Consider the following 16,472-nt stretch of genomic DNA (forward strand, 5'->3'; position numbering starts at 1 on the left):
ACTTCCCAAGAAAGGCCTGATCCATTCTTCAAACAACCAAGTATGCAAATACAAGTGTTTGGGTGAGAGAGATATTTATAAAGCCCAATAAAAAGTCAAGGGAGAGAGAGAGACAGGGTGGTGGCGATAGAAGGCAAGGGAAATGGTGAGACGTCTCTGGAGGTGGGACTGGGCTGCTCAAAGTTCTTTCAAAACTGTATATAGTCATACCTTGGTTGTTGAACGCCTTGCCACTTGAACGTATTGGCTCCCGAATGCCACAAACCTGGAAGTGAGTGTTCCGGTTTGCAAACGTTTTTTGGAACCCGGACAGCTGATGCGGCTTCCACTGCTTCCGATTGAGTGCAGGAAGCTCCTGCAGCCAATTGGAAGTCGTGCTTTGGTTTTTGAATGTTTTGGGGAGTCAAACAGACTTCCAGAACGGGTTCTGTTCGAGAACCAAGGCACGACTGTATAAAATATTGAAAAGCAATTTAAAAGCCCCCCGGTTAAAAGTCCTGTAATTGCGCAGGGATGAGCCAGTTGAGTTATCTTAAGAACATCAGAAGAGTCTGGCCGCTGATCAGGCCAAAGGGGGGGCCATCTAGTCCTGCATCCTACTCTCACAACAGCCAATGAGAAGCCACAAGGAGGGCATGAGTGCAACAGCAACTCAGGGCCATGCTGCCTCTGACACTGGAGGTCCTTGCATAGCTTTTAGTGATGGAGCCATAGCTAAATGGTGAAACCCTGTTGGATCAAACCAAAGGTCCAACATCCCGTTCTCACAATGGCCAACCAGATGACCCAATGGGAAGCCTGCAAGCAGGGCACAAATACCGCAGCAGTGCTCTTTCCTTGCTTGTGATTCCCGGCCACTGGTATTCAGACATACTGCCTCCAATGATATCATTGACGTCACAGGCACTGCCCAATACGTGGCTGCGAGAGTTGACCAAAAGCAGAATATAGCACTGATGGTGCTTGGGAGGTGTAGAGAGGAACTTATTTCACCAGCAGCGTCCAAATGCAGCCCTTGTGTTGCATGATCAAGAAATCAGTTGGGCCTCTTTGCAACTCAGGCATGTTAAGGATGTACAACCCCCTGCAAGATTCTGCAGTATTGGTGGTCTCTTATTTTAAGGATACTTCAGAGAGTTGCCAGTGCTCCACTCTCTGCTGCCCGTCCCTCCTGCTGGCTTCCGGTGTGCTCTGCTGCCCAGCAATCCACCTGGTGCCTCATGACAGGCCGGGTTGCCTTTGCAACAACACCAAGGCCCAAGATCTGCAAACAACAGTAATTGAAAGGGACTTTATTATAGCCTTTATCTTGCTCGTATTGACACATTGGAAAAGGAAGGCAGGTGTGTATTTTTAGAAATGCGGTTTGTGTGTTTGGTGGGGCTGGGATGTAAGTGTGGGTGTGTGTGGACTGAGAAAGTGGGTTCAGTCTTCCGAACTAAGGAAAGGGTGCTTTCCCTGTAATGGTTGCTGAATCAGAAAAGGGCTGGCATTGGCAGAGGCAGCTGCACCACTGAACTAACTCAGGGAGGGTTGTGCTAGGCTCCCTGCCTCAAATCTTGGAGGACCACTGCTAGTCAGGGTTGACAATACTGGATGAGCCAAGGGTCTGGAAGTATAAGGCAGGGTCTGTGTTCCTATGTAATGGGGGGGGGGGAGGGGACAGGACCTCTGGCTCACAGGCCACCTTGGGCTGCCACAGTCTAATTTGACCCATGAGGGCCCTTATGTAAAACCACAACTAGCTGTCCATCAACTGACACCCCCTCAATGGGCAGTGTGGTGGGGTTCAGTTCTGCATTGGCTGCACCCATCACCAGTTCCCCACAGGAAACTGGTTCGTGCAATCAAAGCAGCTGATGAGAGGGTGGTTAAATCCTGCTCAAACCCCTGAAGAGGGCAAGGTTGAAGTCTCCACTCATCAGCAGAGAATTCAGTCCTGCTGGGTGAAGCTAAGGCAAACCTGCAGGATCAGGCCAGTGGCCCATCTAGTCCTGCATCCTGTTGTCATAGGGGCCAACCAGATACCCGTCAGAAGCCGACAAACTGGACATGAGTGCAAGTTCACTCTGCCAACCTTGGTCTACCCAGTGGGTTAAACTTGATGTCGCTGTGATATGTGAGTGAGATGATTGACAGGCAGGTGTTCCCACATTTCAAAGTTGGCCTGCAGGGTTGGGGAAGATAAGATCTGGTCCACTGGGCCAAAAAGGTTCCCCACCCCTGCTGTGTATGGAAAGCTTAGTGAGGTGGTCAAGATAGGGGTTGCTATCTCCAGCCCCCCTAAGAATCACCCCTGTGACTCTTGCCAGAGAGGAAGAGCCGCCCTCTCAGCAGGGACAAAGGAGAAAAGAGTTGTAGCTCAGGGGCTGGGCACCTGCAATGAACACAGAGGATGCCCAGTTCAGTCCCCAGCAGTGCCAAGTGGGGCTGGGCAAGGCTGCAGCTAGAAACCCTAAAGAACTGCTGCTGCCAGCCAGTGAAGACCTTTTCCATCCTAAGGGCCACATTCCTGCTTGAGCGGCCCCCTGAGGGCCGTGATGCGTGTGGGTCGACCGCAGTGGCTGCTCTCTGTGTGTACATCTTTGTTTTCAGGCCTGTTGCTGCTGAGCAGTAAGCTCTTTGAGGTTCAGGAGCAGTAAATAGATCCCTGCCATGCAAGGTCTGTGAGAGGGAAGGCATTCTTATGCAGAACAGGCTGCAGATCACAAATGATTAAGGTTTGAGTGGTTTCGTAGTGCAGCTGTAAGTGACAAGAAGCGGAGGCCTTGCCAGTTTCTTTTCTGGCTCTGCCCCATAGTAGATTATTCCCAGGAACCAGTTTGTCTTTATTCATAGAACCAAAGGATTGTAGAGTTGGAAGAGACCCAAAGGATCATCCAGTCCAACCCCCTGCAAAGCAGAAATCACAAACGTTTTACGAATTCTATTTTAAGTGGAGCTGACATTCTCCAGGAGCGGCCAGCACCCCTGCACACCCCCTTGGGCAGAGACTGGTTCAGTTCCAGCCCTGCCCAGTCTCTCCGCAAGGAATGTGCCCAGCTCAGCACAAGTTGCCTTTGCCTTTGCCACAACTGTTTGTTCTGGTTTCTTCACCCTGATAGCCACTTTCTAGGATGGCGGCCCTTATCAGCCCTGATGCGGGAAGCGTGCAGGACCTCTGCTTCTGACGGCGACAAAGGCGACCTCAAGTGCCGATAGGACACACCATAGTCAGCCCTCGATTGCGGTCTTGATTGGTTTCTTCACTTTTGGGGGGAAGGGGGTGTAGTGTAGTCTGGCTGTGGGGGGGGGAATCTAAAGCCTCCACCTCCAGCAAGGTAGCTTGACTTCTCCCTAAGACAGAAACCCTTGTCAAGTGATCAGTTCAGACCCCACAGCATGGGCAAGCAGTGCTCCCTCCCCTGGCAGCCTGCTGGTTGGGAAGGAAGAGAAAAGAGTTCATCACTCCCTTCAGACTCTGATTATGCCCGCTGTGGGTGGCATGGGAGAGAACAAGAGATTTACCCTCAAGGGAATATAGCCTTTTGACAATATATCTTTAAAGCATGTTCCTGCATTGCAGGGGGTTGGACTAGATGACCCTCAGGTCCCTTCCAACTCTACAATTCAACACACATTTAAAGAACATTACTTCTTCCAAAGAATCTAGCAGATACAGTTTGCTAAGGGTGCTGGAAATGGTAGCTCTGCGAGGCAGAAACTGCAGATACCAAGATTTTACATTGAATATGCTTTAAATATATAGCATGGACCTGCCTTAAGACCACAGAAGCATCCCACCCCACGTCATGGGAGGTTTTTAAGCAGAGGTTGGATAGCTGTCTATCAGGGATTCCTTAGCTGGGTTCCTGCATTGTAGGGGATTGGACTAGATGACCCTGGGGCTGCCTCCCAACTCTGCAATTCTATGATTTCTTTGCTGCCATCCATTTTTGGGTTGCCACTGCTGTCTGCAAGCTCCACCTGCCACTGCAGCCTCTTGTGGAACTAATTTCCTTGGGCACCAGCATGGGGTTCTTGGGGGACAGGTAAGTGAGGGGGGGGGGAGAGCATGCGGAACGGGTCAGGTGGCTACAGCTGGGCACAGCTGTGGGCCTTGTTCCAGGACCCATCCTTAGTGACTGCTCACTGATGGGCATCGGCTCTTCCATTGCTGCAGTGAAAGGCTGGATCATAGAATTGTAGAGCTGGAAGGGACCCCAGGGGTCATCTAGCCCAACCGCCTGCAAATCAGGATTCACGTTTTACACTTTTCATTTTAATTGGGAGCTGAGCTTCTCCAATGTTCCTCCAGCCACCCTTGGGCAGTTCAGATCCAGCCTGGTCCAGTCTTTCTGCAAAGAGTGTGCCCAGCTCGGCACAAGTCGCATTTGCACATTTCACAACTGTTTATTCTGGTTTCTTCACCCTGATAGCCACCTTCAAGGATAGCGGCCCTTATCGGCCCCGATATAGCAAGCATGCAGCAAGAGGTCTGCTTCTGGTGGCGACAAAGGTGCTCTCAGCCCTTCTGATGGGACACGCCAGGGCCAGCCCTCCAATCCAGCCGTTTATCACTTGCACGGTCCAGGAAATGTTCAGTTGAGAACACAGAGAGATTAAGGAGGGGGAACACAGAGAGATATTTGTTGAAAGATTGCATTGAGCAACTGGGAGAGCCTTTGGGCACACTGCTGGCAGCTTTAGGCTTTTAAGAGCTCTTTGGTTAACTGGGCAGCTGGAAAGGAGCCCTTGACATTGCCCGAGTTTGGGTCACCCAACTGGGCAGTCCCACCCAGCTGGCTAAGAGCCCCTCCAGCGCTGCATTTGCAAAGCTGGTTTTGTGGGACCCAGCTGGGCTTGGGGGGGGGTTTAAAGCCCCAAGCAGCTTTGATCCTGGCCACCTTAAGGATGGTCTTTTTCCAATGGCGGGCCTTGCAGAGGTCCAACAGCAGAGGCCATTAAATAAGGCGGGTGTCCACCAGAACATAAGAGGAGTTTGCTGCACTGCAGGGTATTTGGTGCAGCCCCATGATAAGTTTGCTGGGCCTTGGCTCTGTACCGTTTCAGGCACCGGGTCCAAACTGGGCTCTTTTCAGGAAGCACAGGCTCAAATCAGTTCACTGCCATGTGCAGCTGTTTGACATGGGAGGGAGGACCTGGCACAAAGAACCGGGGGGGGGGCACTCATCCTTTCCCTCCTTACTTGGCATCAAGGAGAGCAGCAGCAGGCATCAAGGAGGCAAAAGCCCTCCTGCCTACGCTGAGATTTGTATCCCAAGGCCACCCTTTGAAAAGCCCAGCCCTGGAGGATGGAAGCTGCCTCCACATGACCTTCAGTGCCATGCCAACAGCTCTGGAGGTCAGGCTGACACAGGCATCTCTTGTTGCAAAAGCTCTTTGAAAGGCCATTTTAAACACAAAGTAAGAGGAAACAGAGTCCCCTGGTGGACTCTCCTTCGCTAGAGGGATTTGGATTAGATGACCTCTGAGGTCCCTCCCAAATTCTAGAATTCTATGTGTGGAATTACAGGCAGCTGGGCTGGGCTAGTCTGGGTGCCTGGTTGAGCAGCCCCATTTATTCAGCAGTTGGAGATTTCACCAATGAGAGGTGCAGCTAGCACCCCTGCCCCCAGCCAAAGCAGTGGGTGGTGACGCCAGTGGGACACCCCCCCCCGCTCTGTTTCCAGAAGATTTGTTGGAGGAAAATTACCACTTCAAAGCACTTGACCTACTTGAGAGGATTTTAATTTGTGGACAGCAAAGTATAAACAAGGCGGACAGTGACGCGATGGTTAATAGCAGCTCCTCCAGGCTTCTGTGTTTGGAGAGGCCATGGCTAGTTAATGGGTGGCAAAGCTGTACGTGCCGTAGAACAGATGAAAAGAAGAAGCACACCCACCCGCCTGCCTGCAAGTATGCTGGCCCTGTATCCAACATTCGGGAAGCAGCTGGGTGGGAACCAGGGATACGCACAGCCACCAAACCAATGGACTTGGGGTTTGACCTGGAAAGAAGCAAAGGATCGGCAGAGCATATATGGCAGGGGTGGGAGTCATTTGCATCCCCAGATGGAAGCTGGTTCCTTCATGTTTTCCAGCAGTGTCTACCCTAAAGGGAAGGACACAACCTTCTCTTGCAGATGACCCAGCCATGGGGAAGCTGTGGCCTGTCAGCTGATGCTGGACTCCCATCAGCCAGCTTGGTCAGGCAAGGTGGGAGTTGGGAGTCTAGCAGCTTCCGAAGAACCACAGGAGCCCTGTCCCTGCCCTATGCCCTTCCAGACATACTACCCCCATTCATAACCCTGTGCAGGGACCCCCACCCCTGTGCAAAATCCACAAGGCCACCCACCTCCTGCCTGCACTCAAGCCCTATGCTCTGAAACAACCTCTACAAAGTCACCCCCTGCAGGAGGAAACGAGTCAAAGCAGCTGCTTGCCGAGGGCATGTGTTCAAGAGTGGATTGCTATGGTTAAGTGCCAGGTCACCTCCTCAGCGCCACCCTTTTCTCTGAGTCACATATCTCTCGCTGCCTGAAAAATATGCAGCTGATAAAGGGACAGTCTGGACAGTCTGATCTGGGTCACAGTGCATGTCCCACATCTACGATGGCCTTCACAACAGTCGTATGAAGTGGAGATGGAGGCTTGCTGGGAAGCCTTCAAGGGCCAAATAGATGAACACTTTCTCATCTTGTCCAGGCAGGGAGCAGATCCTTCCCCACTGGAGGGTGGCAGGCAGGGAGGGAGGCTACATACACACCTGCCTGGAGGAGAGGGTGCTGAGGGGCCTCTGGTCACGTTGGCCTCTAATTAGGAATGTGTTGGGTGGGGGGAGATGACAGCAGAAACACACAGACCCCCCCCCTGTAGGCTGGCTGGCTGTCCTCCCACTCAGGAGGTTTGTCTCTGCCCATTTCACATTCTAATGCACCCTGGATCTAGGGATAAATAAATAACATGTGAGTCTCTCACAAGCGAAGGAGTAGACAGTGGGGTTAGTCCAGGCTGGTCAGTGGCAGGGCTAGGGTGGTCAGCGGGAAAAGGCCTCCCATATGGGACAGAACAGTCCAGATCGTGGGCAAGGGTGTGAGGCAGAGGAATGAAGGTGATGCCCAAGAAGGGAAGATGGTGTTACACAAGGCAGCTTCTTGCAGAGTTTGCCAGTCAGGCTTGGAGCCAGCTGCTTGCAGGACTCTCACAAGCCACGCCTGTCACGCCAAAGCTTCTTCCCACTCTTCCTCCTGCAGAGGGTCACGGGAGGGCCAGGTGGAGACGGCTAGACCTGGGTGAGGGGCAGGAACTTCTGGTAGTAGCTCTTGGTGACGTCAATCATCAGCTCCTGTGTGCACTCGGGAAGTTCTCCAGAGAAGAGCCCTGGGGGTGAAGTGGAGTGTGAGCAGCCAGCCTGGAAATAAGGAACATCCTTTGCTGTGCAGTCACTGTCCCACTTTGAGTAAGGCACACACAGCTTTATAGGGCAGGCCTCCCCCCACCCCTTTTTCCCCATTTACCTGGGCAGCCTGCAAAGACGGTAAAAGGTGGGACCACTGTTTCCGGAGGCAAGACTGTGTTATCAAGGATCTTGCAGCAGTCTTTGAGGACACACCGGCGACCCTAAAAAGGATGTGCCACAAGTCAGTTTGGAATTAGAACAGGCCCCAGGTTCCCACCCTTCCACCTGCCACTCATGCCCTGGACTTCCAGGCTTAAAGGGCCAGCAGGCAGCCCAATGCTCAACTGCATCCAAGTGGGTGGTTTTGTTCTTAACTGGCAATCTCACCAACTGCAGCACTACAGGACTTTCCTTCCGAGTACTGCAGACGCTCCTTCATTGGAGGTTTTTAAACAGAGTTTGGATGGCTATCTGTCAAGGATTCTTTAGCTACGATTCTTGTGTTGAAAGGTGTTGAACTAGGTGGCCCACAGGACTCCCTTGCAACTCTACAATTCTGTGTGTGATTTGCAGCACTAATCTTGGGTAGGGAATCAAACTGCTACAATGTGCAGGGAGCTTTGATCAGGGGAGCGTGCACAGCCAGCATGCCTGAAGAACGAGAGAGCACCTGGCCAGCTGCAGGGTGGGGAACTTTTGGTCTTCCAGCTGTTGTTGAACTAACACTCACATCATTTCAGGCCATTGGCCATGCTTGCTGGGGCTGATGGGAGTGGTAGTTCAGCAACATCTGGGAGGTCCAAAGCCTTTCCATACATGGCACAGAGAGCCAACAGCCAGCAGGAACAGCTGGGAGGAAGGCAGAGGGGGGCTTGGTGTGGCCTGCAGACCACCCAGCAAAGAATAAAAAGATATGAAAAGGCACCAAGTGTGTGTGTGTGTGTGTGTGTGTGTGTGTGTGTGTGTAACTGCATGGTTAAACTACGGGACTTAGTCCGACAGGAGGCAATGATGGTCCCCAACTTGGATGGCTTTAAAATAGGATTTGACAAATTCATGGAAGAGAGTGTTATTGATGGCTGCTAGCCACCAACTCTGTTCTACTTCCACTGTCAGAGGCAGGATGCCTCTGAATACCAGTTGCTGGAAAGCACCGGGAGAGTGCTCTTGTGCTTGGATCCTGCTTGTGGGCTTTCCATTGGGGCATTTGGTCAGCCCCTGTGAAAAGATGGGCCCCCTCTGGCCTGATTCAGCAGGCCTGTCTTATGTTTTTCTGTACCACACTCTAGTTCAAGGCTGGGGAAACCATGCCTCCAAATCCATCAGTTCCAGCCAATGCAGCAGATGGTCAAGGCTAATGGGAACTACAGTATAGTCCAACTCCATCTGCAGGGACACAGCTCCCCCCCTCCAGCTGAAGTTCCCATAGAACCTGCTTGAGCAGGTGAGCAAAACGTAGTGATTAACACCGGATCTTTTACTGTTCTGGCAAATGTGTGTTTTCGCTTCAGACGCCTCTGGGCTGCAGTTCCTGGGCATGAGAGGAGCCGAGTTGCTCAGGTCAGGTGCCAAAGGCAGGTTCTGGGACAGTTAAGCGGGAGTCACGTCCCACACACTGCAGTCCCCGGACAGCCAGAAGCTCTGTTCTCTCAGCAAATAAAAACCTAACAATGTTTGCTCAGGTGGGGACGTGGGAGAGATTCAGAAAGCTCTCGAGTTACCTCGTTCTGAAGTTTGTTGTTTGGTTTGGCTGCCAGAGAGGGGAATCATTCCCACCAGGAAGACTCTGTTGGGAGATCAGGACGTGCCCTCTCTTTAAAGAGACACAGACAGTCCACCCCACTTTTCAGGGAGATTGGAAGATTCATGACGGATAAAACTAAGTCGTTCTCCAAATGGCCCATAGTTAAACTTCCTCAAAACAGTGCATAGTTAAACTGTGGAACTCACTCGCACAGGAGGCAGTGATGGCCACCAACTTGGATGTCTTCAAAAGAGGACTGGACAAATTCATGGAGGGGCGGCCTATCAATGGCTACTAGCCAGGATGACTATGCTCTGCCTCCACAGTTGGGAGACACAAGAGAGGAGAGGGCTCTTGTGCTCAGGTCCTACTTAAGTGTTTCCCATAACAGGCATCTGGCTGGCCACTGTGATAACAGGATGCTGGACTAGATGGGCTTCCTTTGGCCTGATCCAGCAGGCTCTTCTTGTGTCCAGGACACATGCCCCCTTCTCAGGTATCTCCACACATGCCAAACCACAGTGGTATCTTGTTCAGGTAAGCTATCCTGGCTGTCCTCTTCACATTTCCCAGCAACAGCAAGGCTGACAAACCAGGGGCTCTGAACTGGTGCCAACTCTGGGAACAAAGCGCTTATTCAGGGCAGCCCCCACGAGCAGCTGGCGCTTGAGCTCAGGCCACTTTGACAAAGAGGGCGCAGGCAGGAGAGATCCGATGCAATGCCCGTTGACAAAAGAGCAGGGGAGCCAAGTGGCATTTAAAGTGCAAACACTGAGTCACGCAGGACTTTTTTTAATACTAGGGCTGGATGGTGAAAGACAAAGGAGGAGGTTGCTACAATTGGGGCTTAGATTGATACACTCTCCTGGGATCTCTCGACAGGCACTCTGGCAAGTTGTCAACAGGTCCCGTGGGTACAGCTTCACAGCTATATTGCTGCAGGATGGCCACCAACTTGGATAACTATTATTATTATTATTATTATTATTATTATTATTATTATTATTATTATATGGTGGAGTACAGGATCAGGTTTAAAGTGCTGGTTTTAACCTTTAAAGCCCTATACGGCCTAGGACCCTCATACCTACGGGACCACCTCTCCTGGTATGTCCCACAGAGGACCTTACGTCTTCAAACAAAAACATCTTGGAGGTCCCGGGCCACAGAGAGGTTAGGCTGGCCTCAATCAGAGCCAGGGCTTTTCGGCTCTGGCCCCGATCTGGTGGAACGCTCTGTCACAAGAGACTAGGGCCCTGCGGGACTTGACATCTTTCCACAGGGCCTGCAAGACAGAGCTGTTCCACCAGGCCTTTGGCCAAGGCACAGCCTGACCCCCTCCTTCGGTAATCCTCATAGAACTCTAGCCCAATGGTTGCCATTAATCTGATTTGAACTGATTTTATAATGAACTGATTTTAGAATGTTGTATCATTTTACTGTTGTTAGCCGCTCCGAGGCCAGCTTCGGCTGGGGAGGGCAGGATACAAATAAATAAATAAATTATTATTATTATTATTATTATTATTTATACACCACCCATCTGGCTGGGCTTCCTCAGCTACTCTGGGTGGTTCCCAGAAAAATATAAATAATAATAAAATGTCAGACATTAAAAACTTCCCTGAACAGGGCTGCCTTCATATGTTTTCTAAAAGTTGTGCAATTCTTTATCTCCTTGACATCTGATGAGAGGGCTTTCCACAAGGAGGGCGCCACTGCCAAGAAGACCCTTTAAAAGAGGGCTAGACAATATCATGGAGGAGAGGGCTCTCAGTGACTACCAGCCATGAGGGCTATGCTATACCTCCGCACCTGGAAACAGCAATGTTTCTGAATACCAGTTGGTGGAAACAACAGGAGGGGAGAGCTGCTCTTGCATTCTGCGTGCTGGTTTACCATAGGCAATTGCTCAGCCTCTGTGAGAACAGGATGCTGGATTAGATAGGCCACTGGCCTGATCCAGCAGCAGACTCTTATGTTCTTACACTCAGCCACGGAAATTGTGTGTTATAAGCGTATGGGTGTATCTTTTATCGCTAACCACGTTACACAGATATGATGCCTTTTTCTCTCGGACAAATTGTGTTTCTCTCACACACTGATGAATCATTGGATTGTACCCCATGTTAGCCTTACTCAGAGCAGACCCATTACCAGTCATGGACATTACAGTACTAACTTAGGTTCATTGATTTCAGTGGGTCTACCCTGAACAGGAGTTAGTTAGATACAGCCCCATGGCTGTTAATTGGGGATGGCTTCATTAAGTCTGTTCAGAAAGGGTTAGATGCATAGAGAGGTTCTAACTGTAAGGGATGGAAGTTTTATGGATGTAGAATCGACTAGAATCTTCCTGAACTTTCTAGCGTGTTCACAACAGAACAAGCTTGCAGCTGCATTTATCTAGTCAAGGTCACTGCCTCAGTGGGAGATACATACCCCTGCCTGCTGGGCAGTTTATCTTTTGTCCTACATCCTGCTCTTTACTTTTGTTTCCATATATATTGTGTGGTTTTGCTTCTTTAACTGGATGCGCTTTGGAGCAAAGATTTTGCCTTACTGAGAATCCAGTAAGTTCCTATATGCATTTAAGCCTCAGTAAAACACTTACTGAAGAATCCTGCTTCCTGTGTGTGTGTTTTTCTCTGATCTCTACAAGGAGTGGACTCTGCTGGGGTTTTTCACCCATATCCTGGGGTTGCCCAGGCATGAAGACAGGGGGTGACTGGATTTTGCTATCAGCCCGTTCACTGGTATGCTGCTCATCCTGTGCAGTGCAGAAACTATGCATGCATATTCACTCAATAACTTTTTCATAAGAACATAGGATGCTGCCCTATACTGAATCAGGCCCTTGGTCCATCTAGCTCAGTATTGTCAACACTGACTGGAAGCAATGGTTCTCTATGGTTTCAGGCAGAGATCTCTCTCAGCCCTACTTGGAGATGCTACTGAGGATTGAACCTGGGACCTTCCGCATGCAATGCAGACGCTGTACCAATGAGCTATGTCCCTTCCCCAATGCTCAGTGGTAGAACATCTGCATTGCATACAGAAGTTGGGGCCTGCTTCTCAGTTCCCTCGGTCTGAAGTTGCGCCTACTCCCCACAACACAAAAAGAACTGCACAGACCAAACTCCTGCTGCTGTCCCAGGTGGAGCTCTGCTAGGTGAGCAGCAGAAATCTCTTGACAGGCCTGCCAAGCCACAGCCCTTCCCATTGCCATGATCCCACCCTCCTGCCATTAGCTGGTGCCCTGCACTGCTGCAGGCAAGAGGGGAACACAGCAGCTGGGACTGGAGTTTGGCAACCACAGCAAGCAGCTGACCAGGAGCAGAAGGCTCCACTCCACAAGTTGAAATCTCTGGCATATGAATGGGTCTCAGCTTCCGCCTGCCTCCCCACCCAAACACGGACATGGCCAGGAAGTTCCATTTGAATGGGTGCATGTGTGGATCTTGAACTGTGGTGTGATCTGTTTAGGCATCCAGGCTTACAAGAGCCTCAAGGTGAACTAGAGAGCCGGTGTGGTGTGGTGTGGTGTGGTGTGGTGCGGTGGTTGGTGTCAAACTAGGACCTGGAAGATACCAGGGTTCAAATCCCCACTCAGCTAAGAAGTTCACTGGGGGACCTTCTGCCTAACCTACTTCCCTGGTGTTGTTGTGAGAATAAAACAGGTTAGAGGAGAATGATGTAGTCCACCTTGGAGGAAAGGTGGCATATAAATGCAGTAAATAAATAAAACTTGATTCTGAGCCAAATAAATACCCTGGCTGGTTGCCCACAGGCATCTGGTTGGCCCCTATGAGAACAAGACGCTTGACTAGATGAGCCCCCTTTGACCTGGTCCAGCAGGCTCTTCTTAGGTTCTTTTGACCCCTGTGCAACTGCCTGAAATTCAGTGGGACTGTTATGCTGCATAGACTTTACAGGATGCCCAAGGGGAGACACACTTACAATGACACAGTTTTTGCCTATGTGGACGTAGGAGCCGATCTGAGCCGCATTGACGACGCAGTCCTCCTCAATGAAAACGTGGTCACCGATGTGCAGAGGGAAAAATGCAACCCTGAAGAAATACACATGTGTGTTGGGGGGGGCAGATTTATAGCCAGCAACACCTACCCCACCAAAAATCTAATCTAATCTAATCTAATCTAATCTAATCTAATCTAATCTAATCACTGAAGCCCCAGAACTGTAACATGACTTGCAAAGCTTGATCAAAGAACATGCAGCATGACCAGGAGCTATCAGTGCCCAAGTGGGATTGACAAGGAAGAACATAAAGATTTCCTGGATCCCCCCTCCGAATTCCTCACTGTTGGCAACCTCCAACCAAAGCTCGTCCGCTCTGCCCGTCCTTAGGTTTTGGCTGAAGCCATGTCAAGAAGCAGATGTAAGGCAGTACACCAGCCCCACAATGTCTAGGGCTGCTGTCTTTTGGCTAGAGGCCAATGCAGAGGTCTCCTTCCAGTTCCACTGAGAAAAAGGTTAGACAGCAGTCACCCTCTCAGCAAAGTCTCCACTTCCAAGTATGTGGAATCCCCCAGGCTCATCATCACCAGGAAAGGTCCCATGCACTCTTTGAACAATTATATTGAGTGAGGAAGTAGATTCAGCTGGTGGGACTGGTAATCTCCCCCACCAACCATGGGTCAAGTTTGACAGCTGGGAGGGGCTGCTCGTCTGTCAATGGCATGGCATCATGACTGAAATCAAACCATGTGGGGGAGCAAACACAGCACTATGCAAGCCCTGATGAGCAGCTGGTTGCTGGGGCTTTGCTGGAGCTATCCAACTACAGATATGTAGGCTAAAAAATGGTATACACTCTTCTCTACTCAAATTCATTAATCTAAAAATAGAACAAAACAATGGAGCCAGGCAGCATGGGTCACCTTCACTAACCCCCACACTTTTGAAGCTGGGATGTGTACGTGATGATTTCTCAATCATCTCCTATGGATAGTTGTCACTTCTGCCAAAGGATATTCCAAGTGGGAGGGGGGGAGAGATATCAAAAGGAATTGAGCAGTGGGATTATCAGTCTAGATGATTGTATGTTTATTAAGGAACCCAGCTCCTTGAACTCAAAACTCAGCGCTACCCTGTTTCAAGGAAGCCCTCCCACCTTGTCCCAAGCAACTCCTACCCCTTGCTGAATTTCTTGAAAGGTGGACGGATGACACTTCGGCTTTTGACCACGCAGTGGCGCCCAACTCTCACATTGGCCAAGTCCCCTCGGATGATGCAGTCGTTCATGACAATTGTCTGAATGGGAAAGAAGAGAATTACTGCAGTTTTGGAGCTTTCTCAAAGCAGGATGGCATTCTGATAGGACCGTGAGAAACATGCAAAAGATGGGATTCATGTAAATGTGAACAACACACTAAATGGCTCATCTTCCTTGGTTGCTGTAAGAACCACCCCCAGGTGCAGCCAGTGTCAAGATTATCTTTTATTTAGTTTAGTATTTTTATGCTGCATTAAAGAGTCTCCCTAGATGGTTCACAATTAAAAAAAGCATAGAAACAATTTAAAACATAAATTTAGGAAATGGCTTTGAAAATGATGAGAGCAGTAAAACTTGAAATATGAAGGAAGAAAGGTGTTTCACAGTTTGCTGTAGCCTGGTCAATGTAAATAAGCAATCAACACACTTGAAGGGGCCCACCTCAAGAGTCCCCTTGCCTCTTAGTACTCTCCAGGTTATCCCACTGCCCCCCCCCCAGGGAGCAGTACCACTCACTTTGGGCATCACTGGCCTACCTGAACAAGAGGTCTTATTTTCCATCCTTTGAATCTATCAGTAGGCCATGAACTGTTCACTGCACTTACAATCCCTTCCTACCCTGTCCCATAGGCAGCCTCTGGAGTTCAATGACTTCTCACCTTGCCATTGAGCACAATGTTCTGGCTTCCACACAACACAGACTGCCTGCTCACTTTGTTCCCAGATGCCTAAAGAGATAAAGGCAGAAATGATTAGCAAAAACAAAGCTCTTAGAGAAGGTACTTGGGCGAAAGCCCTGCGGTCTTTGCAATATGGGTGGGAGCAGCAAACGGCCATAGTTATCTGTAACCCAATGGCCTCCAGATTAACTACCATAACGTTACATGTGGGGTGCCTGCCTCTAAGTATTTCTCAAACTTCAAGGGTGAGTGGGTGTGTTTCATTTGATATGATAATTAAGTGCTGTTGTGCTATTATTTTATTATTTCACTGTGCATTAAGATAATTCTTAGCAGCTTTGCATGAACACAACCCAATAGCATATAAGCTCATAGGAAGCTGCTTATACCAAGTCAGGTTAATTGTCCCACCTCCCTCAGCACTGACTGGCAACAGCTCTCTATTTAGCCACCCCAAGGAAGCTGAGAATTGAACCTGGGGGTTTTGCATGTAAGGCAGGGACTGACCAATGAATTACAACAGCCCCCCTCCTGTTCATGGTAACTGGTTATTAATTGGGAACAGCCAATGGAAACACACATTGCTGGTACTGAAACTGCTTCACTAGGTGTTGGTTAGTTTCCAAATAGCCATTTCTATTACCTTTTCAGCAATCAGGTGCCCTCCTGATGCTTTGGAATACAAAACACCCAGAGGGCACCAGGCCAGGGAAGTCTGCTTCATTCATTTGCCAGCTTAGGAGTCAGGTACCTAGAGGGCCACCTTAGTCCATGTACAGTGATCATGGTATAGGACTCTTCACCGCATGCCCCCACCCTCTGAAGCTGAGTGGGGTTGGGGGTCCAGAGAGAGAGCCTTTCTGGCTCCACTGGGTATGCCTTTCAGGCACTAGCCAAAGGCCCTTCCAGACCTCACCATCACAACCCGCACTTTGCTGCTATTATATTATTTAGACACTTTCCATCCTGCTTTTCAGGCAAAAAAATGGGGGCAGCCTTCCAGAGCGGCTTATATATCACTTTTAAAAAGGCGGCTTCGCCCGTAGCCTTAAAATAAAAAAAAGACAAGGCATGCGAGGAGAAAAGGCGGGGAGGGAGGAGGAAACGAACGAATTGTGGCCTCCGCTCTGCCTCCATACGTTTCATGCATTATTCTGAGGTGAGCGCCCTGGCACGGCGATGCTTCTCCCACTCCCACGGGCCTGGTTCCCAGGTAAAGAGGACTAGCGCCTTGACTCGACACGCACCGTCTCGATGTACTCGGACTTGTTGTAGAGCATTTCGCTCAGCTCCATCGCGAAGCCCCCGCGTCACACCCAGAGCGGCTCCCCGACTCTATTGTCCCCGCGGGGCTACCGTACAAACGTCCCACTTCCGCCCTCCCGCGGGCCGTAGACTTTGCAGCCTATCAGCACAGACCGTCCCGGAG

General features: G+C 50.2%; 1 protein-coding gene across 1 annotated transcript; it reads right to left on the bottom strand.

Moving 5' to 3' along the window:
- Window positions 1–5,708: 5,708 nt before the first annotated feature.
- DCTN5 (dynactin subunit 5) lies at window positions 5,709–16,448 on the bottom strand. Its single transcript, XM_083584689.1, has 6 exons — window positions 16,291–16,448; window positions 15,023–15,091; window positions 14,283–14,401; window positions 13,085–13,196; window positions 7,499–7,601; window positions 5,709–7,361 (listed from the first exon to the last, which is right to left on the bottom strand). Exons 1-6 carry the CDS (start codon window positions 16,336–16,338, stop codon window positions 7,264–7,266), a joined length of 549 nt encoding a protein of 182 aa, XP_083440815.1. The 5' UTR covers window positions 16,339–16,448; the 3' UTR covers window positions 5,709–7,263.
- Between the last annotated feature and the right edge of the window lie 24 nt (window positions 16,449–16,472).

Source organism: Podarcis filfolensis (assembly GCF_964270895.1).
Source record: "Podarcis filfolensis genome assembly, chromosome: 14".
Classification (NCBI taxonomy): Eukaryota; Metazoa; Chordata; class Lepidosauria; order Squamata; family Lacertidae; genus Podarcis; species Podarcis filfolensis.